The sequence below is a fragment of the Rhinolophus sinicus genome, chromosome X, assembly GCF_036562045.2.
Source record: "Rhinolophus sinicus isolate RSC01 chromosome X, ASM3656204v1, whole genome shotgun sequence".
In the NCBI taxonomy this organism is placed as follows: Eukaryota; Metazoa; Chordata; class Mammalia; order Chiroptera; family Rhinolophidae; genus Rhinolophus; species Rhinolophus sinicus.
The window spans coordinates 41,430,679-41,443,336 of NC_133768.1; the positions used below are offsets into that span (position 1 = coordinate 41,430,679).

At 44.7% G+C, this 12,658-nt stretch overlaps 1 protein-coding gene across 6 annotated transcripts in view; it reads left to right on the forward strand.

Annotated features, from left to right (window-relative positions):
- The window catches only part of MAGED1 (MAGE family member D1), a 96,337-nt gene that overhangs the window by 82,861 nt on the left and 818 nt on the right, over nt 1-12,658 (forward strand). For 4 of the 6 annotated variants that reach the window (XM_074323382.1, XM_074323384.1, XM_074323383.1 and 1 more), the window contains 10 exons: nt 7,355-7,428; nt 8,134-8,847; nt 9,529-10,197; nt 10,327-10,390; nt 10,603-10,682; nt 10,851-10,942; nt 11,148-11,227; nt 11,319-11,361; nt 11,619-11,681; nt 12,323-12,437. In XM_074323382.1, coding sequence (XP_074179483.1) covers nt 7,355-7,428; nt 8,134-8,847; nt 9,529-10,197; nt 10,327-10,390; nt 10,603-10,682; nt 10,851-10,942; nt 11,148-11,227; nt 11,319-11,361; nt 11,619-11,681; nt 12,323-12,437 — 1,994 coding nt within the window. Of the gene's footprint in view, nt 1-6,649; nt 6,820-7,321; nt 7,429-8,133; nt 8,848-9,528; nt 10,198-10,326; nt 10,391-10,602; nt 10,683-10,850; nt 10,943-11,147; nt 11,228-11,318; nt 11,362-11,618; nt 11,682-12,322; nt 12,438-12,658 lie in introns of those variants that run through there. The other 2 variants (XM_019719318.2, XM_074323385.1) reach the window with 2 other exon arrangements.

Sequence of the window (12,658 nt, forward strand, 5' to 3'; positions counted from 1 at the left end):
AAGAAATCAAAGAAGGTCAAAACAAAAGGAGAGACATGCTGTATTCATGGATTAGAAGAATCAACACAGAAAAGATGTTAATTCTCCCTAAATTGACACACAGGTTGAATGCAATTGCTATCAAAATCCCAGCAAGAGGTTTTGTAGATACAGATTATTCCACAGTATGTGGAAAAAGCAAAAGAACTAGAATAACAAAATAATTCTGAAAAAGAGGAATAAAATTGTACTCAATTTCAAGACTATTGTATAGCTACAGTAATCAAGACTGTCGTATTGGTGGATGAATAGACATATAGATCAATGGAATAGAATAGAGAACCCAGAAATAGGCCTCACACAAGTACAGTCAACTGATTTGTTACAAAGGTACAAAATAATTCAATGAAAGTATTGTCTTTTTAAATAAATTGTGCTAGAATGGTTGGATATCCATAGTCCTGCCACCCCAATCCCCCGCAAATGTACCTTGACCTAAAGCTCACATCTCATTCAAAATTTAAATAGAAATGGATGACAGACTTCTATATATAAGTTATATAAGTTAAAATAATAAAACTTTTAGAATATAACATAGGATAAAACTTTCAGGTCCTAGGTCTTGTTGAAGAGTTCTTAGAAATGATACAAAAACCAGTCTTTAAAAGGAAAAAAAAACCTCAATAAATTGGACTTCCTCAAAATGTAGCTTTATAACTCTGTTAAGAGGATGAAAAGACAAACTACAAACTAGGAGAAAATATTTGCAAACCATATATCTGACAAAGGACTCATACATAAAATATGTAAACTCAAGATTCAACACACACACACACACAAAACACGCACAAAAAACCCCCCAAAAAGCCCACAATCCAATTAGACAATGGGCATGAAGAGACATTTCACCAAAGAGCATATATGGATGGTAAATAAGCATATATAAAAATGTTGAACATCATTGGCCATTAGAGAAATGCAAATTAGAACCAAAATGAGTTATTGCACATTTATCAGAATGGCTAAAAAGTACAACAGATGCTGGCAAGGATTGGAGATAATGGATCACTCACACATTGCTGGTGGGAATGTAAAATGATACAACCACTCTAGGAAAGTTTGGCAGTTTCTTATAACACTAACACATTCTACAAGCCAGCATATTGCACTTTTAGGCATTTATCCCAGAGAAATGAGAACTTATGTTCACAGAAATAATTGTAAACAAATATTTATAGCAGCTTTATTCATAATAGCCCCAAACTGGAAATCACTCAGATGTCCTTCAGTGGATGAATGATTAAGCCAGCTGTGGCACAGCTATACCATGGAATAGTACTCAGCAATAAAAAGGAACAAATGATTGATACACAAAATAACTTGGATGTATCTCACAGGCATTATGCTGAGTGGGGGGAAAAATGAGACTCAAAATGTGGCATACTATATGATTCCAATTTTATAACTTTGAAATGTTAAAATCACAAAGACGGAAAACACACTAATGGCTGCCATGGGTTAGTGATAGTGGAGGGAAAGGTGGTGAATGTGACTATAAAGGGGTAGTACAGGAAAATCTTTGTGGTGATGGAATACTTCTGTATTTTGATTGCTGTGGTGATTACCATAGAAACCTCCATATGGGATAAAGTGATATAGAACTATACACATGTCATACCAATGTCAATTTCCTGGCTTTGATATTGTATTATAGTTACATAGATGTACCCATTGGGGGAAGCTGCTGAAAGGTACATAGGACCTCTCTGTACAATGTTTGCAATTTCCTGTGTACTTATTATTTCAAAATAAAAAGTTCCTAAAAATTGTTTAAAGTAGTAGAATTAATAAACTAATTTGCTAAGAGCATCTGGCCCAGCTGTATTTAGAAAAAATCATGCCACAAGTATTAGCTGGTTGTATGCCATTACTGCCACCACTGAACACTGGATAGTAGATGCTGCCCTTGGCCCTGCTACCAGTGCTGCTCCTAGAAACTGGATTTTTCTAGTGGCTGCTGCTCCGACGCTCATAGATACGGCATTGAATCCCATCTTTGAATAACTGCTTTCTAACCAAGTATCAGGTTGGAGTTGTAACTGTTCATGCAGTAAAGAGTTGACTCAGCAGGTTTGGGGTGTTCAAATCCTATGCATTCCACATAAAGGTTTGCACATTCCAAAGAAAGGTCTGGCTCTTGACAAAGTCCAGGGAGATAAACTCTAAGTCCTTGGAATATCCTACCTGATTAGTGTCTTTGCTCACCTGGGGCTTTGAACCACAGGAGATAGTTTACATTTATGTTAACAGTGCGTTTTATAGTGGGGCCTTGGACCTTGTGGTATTAGTTTGACCTCTGCATAGGCTGGTAACTGAGTGACTAAGGTCAGCCACACAGGTGTTCCAGGCCTACGTGACTGATCCCCAGTAAAATCCTGGGCACCAAGACTCAGGTGAGCTTCCATGTTTGTCACACATCTTGCTGGGAGAATTAAACACTAGCCACACAACTCCACTGAGAGAGGACAACTAGAAGCTCATGCCTGGTCTTGTCCCAGACTCTGCCCCATTGTGCCTTTTAACTTTGCTAATTTAAATCAGTATCCTTTCACACTAATAAACCATAGCCGTGAGTATAACACCTTTTCTGAGTTCTGTGAGTCCTAGCAAATGATTGACCCCGAGTGTGGTCTTCAGGACCTGCCATAGTGGTAAATCCTAGATCATATTCTGTTAGTTGCTAAGGGAATGTAAAAAAGTAAATATCTGGCCTTTGTGGCTTTTGCAGTTGGAACTATTATGTAATAGAGTATACATACTGTATTACCTTACTAAAATGTGAAAAAATTGAAATACATCTAGCCCTAAGGATTTTCAATAAGCATTTGTACAACTGTATAAAGAAGTCTTAAAAGTCAGTAAGACTAAGAAAGACACACAAGAAAAATAGATAAAAGATTTACACAAGTACTTTACAAAATAAATTTAATAAGTCTATTAATATATGAATATGTGTTCTACTTATTTATCAGAAATGTAAATTAAAACCACAGGGAGATACCAGTAAAACACACATCACATTGGCAAAGAAATTGGAAAGATTATAATACCAAGGGCTATAGAGTATGTCAGTCTTACTCCCAGGCATCTGGTGTCATAGGAATAAAAACACATTAAGCATTAAAATATAAGGATATATGTACATGTATTTTATCACAATGTTGTTTGTATGTACAAAAAACCCAAAAAAAACCTTAAACTGAAATGAATGACCATAAGTGGGGAGAAATGATTGAATACATTGTGGTACATCCCTATTATGGAATATTATGCATCTATGTAAAAGAATCTATCAGCGGTAGGCTAGCATTAACTAAGAAATAAGATGCGTTAAAGTGCGTATAATCATAATTTTTATAAAATAATAAAAACATGACTTTTTGAACATGGAAGGATACAAAAATGTTAAAAATTCATGTCTAGCAGATGAGGGTAGAAGTGAAAGAAAGAAGTGGGAGGCAGTAAGAAAAAGTGCAATTTAAATATTTATGGCATATATAATATAATCCCATTTATGGAAGAATATATATACATTAAAAGGTAGCATCAGAATCTTAATAGTAGTTATCAAGGTGGTGGGATTTGGAGTGATCTTCACTTAATTTCTAAAATATTTGGGTAATGTTTGAATTTTTAATGATTAATATGCATTATTTGTGTAATGAGGAAAAATAAGTGAATTCATCACAGGAAAGGAAAAAAGTGTGTCTCTCAGGTTTCTTGCTTGAGGAACAGAATGGATGGTGGGAATAATTCATTCATTAAACTAGTATTTTTTGACCATATAAAATACACCAGGCATTGTTCTAGGTCTTGGGGATACAGCAGTTAATAAAACAAACAAAAATCCATCTCCCTAATTTGTATTTCTTAATCCTTTCACCTTTTTCACCCAGCTCCCCATATCCCCTCCCCTCTGGTAACCATCAGTTTGTTCTCTATATCTATGAGTCTGTTTCTGCTTTGTTTGTTCATTCGTTTATTTTGTTCTTCAGATTCCATATATAAGTAGTCACGGGGATGTAAAGTACAGCGTAGAGAATATAGTCAGTAATGTTGCAACAACTACATATAGTGCCAGGTGGGTACTAGACTAAGTGGGGGATCGCTGCATAAATTATATAAATATCTAACGACTGCACTGTACACCTGAAACTAATATAAAATAATACTGAATGTCAATTGTAACTGAAAAAGAGAACAAAACAAAAAAATAAAATAAAATCAACAAACTGAACTTCCACTTTAAGAACCTATGGAAAGAAGAGCAGTTTCAACCTAAAGTAATAAGAAAAACAAACAAGTAATCAGAAAAAAACAAATAAAAGAAAAAAAAATCTATCTCCCCAAAAGGCTTTTATTCTAATGGGAAGGGAAGGACATAACTAAAGGAGAAACACAAAGTTGGTGAAGAGGAGGATATATACAAAAAATCAGTTTATTACCTGTTAATTTTGAAAATACTACCTGAAATTTATATAATGTTATCAACCAATGTTACCCCAATAAATTTATTCTGTTTGTTTTTTTAATATGGAGACATATCCAATTGGAGAATTGAGGTAAGGCAGACAGTTGGATTATGGATGTAGAATTCATAGGCCAAGTCAAGACTGGAGATACAGATATGTAAGCAAATAGCATATAAAATGGTGTTTCAGACCTCCTTTACTGAGTCTGATCACGTCCCACTGCAGACACTTTACAGAGGAAGTGCTGAGGAAAAACAGGCAGCTGACAGAGGAGGTTGCTATGCAACAGATGAGGAAAGTCATCCAGCCAGGCAGAATTGATGTTGGCCCTTGGGGACCAAATGCTGCGATCCTTCCTAGCATTAGCTTCCTTTCATATGCAGACTACTGGCAGGAGCTGATGCCAGAACAAATGTGAAATATATAAATATCTGCTTTGGATTTTTGGAAAATACCCATTCAATCTGGGTTATCTCACATCTGTATATCATTTTCTGCCTTTTCAAGACTCTCCAGTCATTCTAGAAGCACAGCAGCATGTGTGTCCTTGGGTAGGACCCCAGTAAGTGCTCGTTGCACTATCCATTTTGCATATTGAGAGCTTGGCTCAGAGAAGTGGAGTGACCTGAGTGGGCTCACACAGCTAGTGATAGACTGGCCCAGCACTTTATCCGAGGAATTGAGGCCCAGCCCTGGAGGGAACCAAGACAAACATTTACTCTGAATCAGGGCTTGCCATGGCTCAGACACACAAGTGATTGTCCTAGCTCCTCCAGCGGGCACCAGGAAGGCCTCAGGAGGAGCGTGTTTGTGCCACTCTCTGCGAAGAGGCCATTCAGAGCGGGGAGTGGACTCTAAGGAGCAATGGTCCCACCCCTTACATTACACACCAGCTCCCTACCTTTTCCACAATGCGTTTCTTTTCTATCCTTCCCCTCTCATGGCCCCTCCCGTCAGGTTGGCAAGCGTCTCCGCCCCCTTGCCTAGCACCACATAAGGAAGTCTCTGCGTGGGGTCTCTGAGTGCAATAAGCGCTAGGTTCCTGCTAAGCTCATCTATAATACTTTGGGGCCCAGGAAAAGGAATGGCCAGAGAGGATACACTATTGGAGAAAGAAAAAGTCTACTGAAGTGGACCCTACTCAGTGTAGGATGGACTTGCGTAGAGTAGGCAGAGGAGGGGCTAGGGGTCTCTACCTGTATCTTCCCTGGTGCAGAGCAAGAGCTTAGGTCTCAAAGAACACACACCTTGCTTGTTTGGGACAGTCATTGATTGGGCAGGAGAGGTGGGGAGCGGAGTTGTCACTCCAACAAGAGGGGAGGGTGCCTCAGTCCCCAGGCCAACTCTAATGGAACATGGGTTTTGGAGTCAGGAAGACTCAGGCCCACATTTTTCATTTTCTGTTCACTGGATCTGTGGTCTTGTCTAGTCCGTGCAATGTGTCTTTGCCTCAGCGTCTTGATCTGTAAAATGGGAGACATTCACCTCCCAGGGCGGCTGTAAGAGGACAAGCTCCAGCACAAATCGTGCTGTGATGTAGAAGCTGTGCTCTTCCTTTCCTTCCCTCTTCCCTACCTCCACATGTAAAATAAGCCCATGGCGGGGCTGCATAAAGGGCAGGAAAGAATCTAATGTTCTTGAGTCTGGGAGCTGTTGGGTATCATGTAGAGTCTCATGGTGTGCAGATGTTTTCTACCTCCAATGGTGTATCCTCTTTGGCCATTCCTTTTCCTAAGTCCCAAAGTAGCCTTGCACTTGTTGCAGAGACCTCCTTAATGTGACCTAAGTGGTGCTAGACAAGGAGGTGAAGATGCTTGCCGACCTGTCAGAAGGGGCCATAAGAGGGGAGGGATGGATCAGAGACGCATTGCGGAAAAGGTAGGGGGCTGGTGTGTGGGGCAAGGGGTGGGACCTAGAGGCACAGCGCATCTGTTTTGGGGAGGGGATATAAAGTAAGGGGAGGAACCGTTGTATACTGTGGACCTGGTTGGTGGTGGGGTGGTGTGTTGGCAAAGGGGCGGCACTGCCTGGCGTTGCGCATGCGCACCATGATGTTCAGGAGGAGGCTTTTGTTGGGAAAGCGGTGAGACTCTTATTTGGTCGGTCAGCTCTTGCGCATGCGCACAATCATGTGAGGCGGTGGGTGGTATATTAGGCGAAGAGGCGGGGTCGTCCTAGCTGCCGCGCTGGCATTTTCTCCGGGACAAGGAGAGGGTGCGGCTGCTGTGGGCCGAGCACTGCAATCCCGATCCTCTGAGTCGTGAAGAAGGGAGGCAACGAGGGGGTTGGGGTTGGGGCCTGAGGCAAGGTGAGAATTAGCCCCCAGACAGGGCATCTGCCCCCTGGTGCGGGCCTCCCATTTTTTTCATCCCGATCCCTTTACCTCGGATTCTGATCCCCCTTCCACTCCCCAAACCCCGATTCACACCCCTCATCCGATCTTCCCTTATTCAGAACCCCTGTTCGCTCTCTGAACCCTTCCCCATCGTTCAAAATCTCCAGATTTCTCGACCTCGATCTGTACTGTTATACGATTGATTCCTCCTTATTCGAAACCTCCATTCAATTTTCCAAATGCGACTCCCAACCCAATCCCCCTAGATTCAGAACTCTTATCTGCTTTCCTAACCCAGATTGGAAGCTTCTCCTCGTCAGTAGCTTCTCGGGATTCAGAACCTCCTTCTGGGCACCCATTCACTTTTCCCATATCGATGCAGCGCGTTCCCCTCACATTCAGCACATCATCCGTCCCCACAATCAAATCTCAACACCCTACCCCCAAATTTGATTCTTCGTATTTGCCTCCCTAGTATAACGCCCGGCTCCTCCCCCACACCCCCTAGGCTCTGCTCTTGCCAGAGGGACAGGAGCCATGGCTCAGAAAATGGACTGTGGTGCGGGCCTCCTCGGCTTCCAGGTGAGATTTCCACTCCTCCCCCATCCCATTTCCCCAGCCGACAGTTCCCCCTGGGCCCCTTTGGCCTCCCAAACGCCTGGATCCGATTTGCCCTCTTCGTGCCTTGACTCTGTCGTCTTTCAAATTCCCAGGGTTTATCGGGGGGGAGGGGCTTCTCTTTCCAGCCATCAGTCCCTGCTCTGAGAAAGAGGAGACCCTGTTAGTAGTCAGGGCAATCTGCCCAGAGAATGCGGGTTGGATAAGGAACCATTTCTCCCCCCATAGTCCTGAGGATTGTAGAGCAGTCGGCCGCTCCCTCCCCCAACCTCCCGCCTCCACCCTCCCGCTCTCCTGCATTCCCCACTCCCTGCGACCCCCCCCCTTATTCTCCTCAACTCCTCGCGGGGGCACCCTCGCACCGCCCAGATCCAGCGCTCCTACCGCGCACTGCTCTGCTCTAACCTCACTCCTTGATCACCTTGCTGTTGAACTTCACCCCCACTCCTCTTTCCACCCCACCCTGCTTTTAGCTCCTGGCCGCTCATCCCCTACCTGACGTTTTCTTACCACTGTGCCTCCCATTGTCCCTAGCCTGTGGTCTAGATTTCTGCCTCAGCCTGCATTTTGCTCCAACCACCCACTTGCACCTCCCTTGTGCTGCTCCCCCTACCCCTTCGTTCTCGCTTCGGAGGCCCAGAGATTTAATTTTCCCCCCTGTATTTGCAGGCTGAGGCCTCCGTAGAAGACAGCACCTTGCTTATGCAGACTCTGATGGAGGCCATCCAGATCTCGGAGGCTCCACCTACCAGCCAGGCCCCAGCAGCTGCCTGCGGGCCGAATTCTAGCCCCCAGAGTTCACAGCCCCCAGCAGCCAGTGAGATGGCTGATAATCAGGTTTCAGCAGCTGCAGCTAAGCCTAAAACGACCTTTAAGGCCCAGAATGCCACCACAAAAGGCCCAAATGGTGCCTATGATTTCTCTCAGGCTCTTACTGCCAAGGAGACACCGCCTAAGGCAGCCTTTATGCCCCAGAATGCCACCCCAAAGGGCCCAAATGCTGCCTATGATTTTTCCCAGGCAGCAACCACCAGTGAGTTAACTGCCAACAAGTCCGAGATGGCCTTTAAGGCCCAAAATACCACTACTAAGGTGGGCCCAAATGCCACTTATAATTTTTCTCAGTCTCTCAATGCCAGTGAGATGGTGAACACTCAGTCTAAGACAGCCTTCAAGGCTTGGAATGAAACCACTAAGTCCCCAACAGCTGATACCCAAACCCAGAATGTTAACCAGGCCAAGATTGCCGCTTCCCAGGCTGACATAGAGGCGGACCCAGGTATCTCTGAATCTGATGGTGCAGCTGCACGGACATCAGCAGATGGTTCCCCGGCTCAGAATCTGGAGTCCAGGACTATAATTCGGGGCAAGAGGACCCGCAAGGTGAGATCCATGCTAGCTCCACTTTGCTTTGGGCTCTTTCCTTTCTTCTCTGAGATTGTTACTTGTTCTAAAAACTAAATATAGAGATATCTATGTCTATATTTATGTCTATATCTGCCTGTATTCAGCTACATAGATTATAGGGGATGGTAAGGTAAATGTGATAAATCCTGCCCTCTGAATGTCCACAGACTGATGGGGAGATGAGACATAATATATACAACCCGTATGTAATTCAGTTTATATTTTGATAGCAGCCATGATGTGTTAGGTCTTGAGCTAGGCACATTTACACAGGTTATCTCACTTATTAAATCTTCACGGTACTTCATACCAGTTAGGAATCATAGTCTCAGTTTTACAGAGAAGGAAACTAAGTAAGTCTCAGAGAGGTGAAGTGACTTGAGTGATTTGTCCAGGGTGGTACAAGCAGAGCCACTGATGGACATAGGAAGAGGAGCAGCTTCAGGCCCCACCCTTGGGTTGCTCCTGGCCTGGTTCAGAGATGAAACTCCTGCCTGGAAGACAGTGAAAGACAAGCCCAGGACTCAGGGTGACCATTGGCTAGTGGGTCAGGCTGTCACTACAGGTGAGGGTTTTAGGGGGCCTTCCTGGAATAGATAGGGTGAGGACACAGAAACAACTGGTGACGCTGGATCTTCCTTCTCTTTGATAATGCAGATTAATAACTTGAGTGTGGAAGAGAACAGCAGTGGGGATCAGAGGCGGGCCCCACTGGCTGCAGGGACCTGGCGGTCTGCACCAGTTCCAGTTACCACTCAGAACCCACCTGGCGCACCTCCCAATGTGCTCTGGCAGACCCCATTGGCCTGGCAGAACCCATCAGGCTGGCAAAACCAGCCAGCCAGGCAGACACCACCAGCACGTCAGAGCCCCCCAGCTAGGCAGACCCCACCAGCCTGGCAGAACCCAGTTGCTTGGCAGAACCCAGTGATCTGGCCGAACCCAGTGATCTGGCAGAACCCAGTGATCTGGCCAAATCCCATTGTCTGGCCTGGTCCAGTTGTATGGCCAAACCCACTGGCCTGGCAGAATCCACCTGGATGGCAGACCCCACCTGGATGGCAGACCCCATCAGGCTGGCAGGGTCCTCCAGATTGGCAAGGCCCTCCCGACTGGCCACTACCACCCGACTGGCCACTGCCACCTGATTGGCCACTTCCCACTGACTGGCCACTACCACCTGACTGGATCCCCACCGATTGGCCAGTTCCACCTGATTGGCAGAACTTACGACCCTCACCAAATCTGCGCCCCTCTCCCAACTCGCGTGCCTCACAGAACCTGGGTGCCTCACAGCCCCGAGACGTGGCCCTTCTTCAGGAAAGAGTAAGCACTATAACCCTGCAGTCACTTCTCCCCTCTCTTGCTCTTTTCTTTGTTATCCTTTCATCTATAACTCAACCAAGTTTTCTGTAAATATCTTATAACTTTAAAGATCTCTTTTTCCCCTCCCAGGCGAACAAGTTGGTCAAGTACCTAATGCTTAAAGATTACACAAAGGTGCCCATCAAGCGCTCAGGTAGGCATCCAGTGCCCTCTCCCATGGCTCCGCCCTTACCCTCACCCCATGTTCTGTGGACATCCCTTTGCTAATATGTACCCTCCCTTCAATTCCCTCCTTCCATGGCTGATTCTTCCTTTTTCACCCTTGAGGACCCTGACTGTGCTCTCCTCAGTGGGGCTGGCAAAGGGCCCCTGCTCAGCCAAGGTGCTCCCTTCTCTCTCCTACAGAAATGCTGAGGGATATCATCCGTGAATACACTGATGTTTATCCAGAAATTATTGAACGTGCATGCTTTGTCCTGGAGAAGGTAAGAAGGCAGCCCTAAAGGACAAGAATGATGGGAAATATCTTGATTTCAAATATTCATGGGATTCCTATTGGGAGTTTAGGGCAAATCTCACAGGAAGGTGAGCGACTGAGTATGGGTAACTTATGCTAGATTTTATAATTTCATAGTGTCTTCCTTTCCCTGTAGAAATTTGGGATTCAGCTGAAGGAAATTGACAAGGAAGAACATCTATATATTCTCATCAGTACTCCTGAGTCCCTGGCCGGCATACTGGGAACGTAAGATGGGAAAGGAGGTGGAACATAGCCTTTCTCAGTAGTGCTTTTTTCAAGGAGTAGGTCAGGGTCCGAGATTCAGGGTCACAGCAGAGCTGGGGTAGAATTATCCCCTAGCCGAGGAATACTGGGAAAGCTATATGGGTAAGCTGCCTGGGGTGTCTTGTGAAAATGTCTGCTGAAAGCATATTGTTTTTGTACTATTTAGGACCAAAGACACACCCAAGCTGGGTCTCCTCTTAGTGATTCTGGGCATCATCTTCATGAATGGCAACCGTGCCAGTGAAGGTGAGTGGCTGGACCTGCAGCTGGGGGTTGGCTACTGCCTGATTTCCATGCTCATTTTCCGTCCCTTGTCTCCCCTTGCCTCCCATTGCAGCTGTCCTCTGGGAGGCACTACGCAAGATGGGACTGCGTCCTGGGTATGACTGGGCTCTCTCATCTCTTGCCTATTTACACCATCCTCTGACAACAGAGGATGGTCCCAGGATTGAATCAGCCTGGTGGTCTAGGGGATTTGGGGAGGTATAGTCCCCAAGAATGTGACCTGGGAGGATGGGGAAATAGTCCTGAATTCTTTGCCTTTTCTCTCATCTCTGATCTCTGTGCTGGAAAGCTCTTTTTTCTTCTTTGGGCAATGTCATAGTCTCTGATTATGGGTTCCTTTTTTTACTATCAGGGTGAGACATCCCCTCCTTGGAGATCTGAGGAAACTTCTCACTTATGAGTTTGTAAAACAGAAGTAAGTGATGCCTAAGGGAATTTGTCTGGTCCTCTTGAGTTCTGTGTGCTGATCAGCCTCAGAAAGTCCTTTCCATGCTCATTTCTTACACTAACTATACACACACACACACACACACACACACAGAGAGAGAGAGAGAGAGAGAGAGAGAGAGAGAGAGAAACACATGTGCACTCAGAGTATTTATTGAGTATACTTCTTGTGGTTGAATTTTTCTACAGTACAGTTATCTTGCAAGTGAAGCTTGTCCACCATCCCCACAGTAGACATCTCTAAGACTGGGCCTGATTGAGGCTTTTGTACTGGAGTGTAATCATTGTCGTGGGCCTATCTGTGGTTCACTGACAAGACTGCAAGAACCTGGAGCTAGAGTTTTGACATAGGGGGTGAAATTAAGTGTTGTCCTTTCTATGACCCTATGCAAGCCTCCCCTGCAGCTCTAGGTGACTGCTTAGTCTACAAACACTGATGCAGGAATTCAAAGGCCTGATTATTAGAGGATAAATACTCTGTTTGTGTTTAAGAATGAGGCTGGGGGCACTTGCTACCTGAGATCTGGGATTTAAAGTCTAGGGTTATGATGCATTAATGGACTACCATTCTACCTTGATATAAACAAAGATCTTTTTGCTCTTTTTAAGGTACCTGGACTATAGGCGAGTGCCCAACAGCAACCCTCCTGAGTATGAGTTCCTCTGGGGCCTCCGTTCCTACCATGAGACTAGCAAGATGAAAGTGCTGAGATTTATTGCAGAGGTAATAGAGGAAATTCTCCAGACTTGATAGGTCAAGGGGTGAGGTGTGACTGGCTGGGAATGGTCCAGAGCAGGAATGAAATCTAAGGTATTGCACATGGTAGGTGCTGCATTACTAGTGGTATTTGTTGTTATTAAGCAAACAGTAGCACGAAGTAGGGCATAAATATATAGTAGGTGCTTCATAAATATTAACTAATACTATTATGGGTTTTGTTTTAT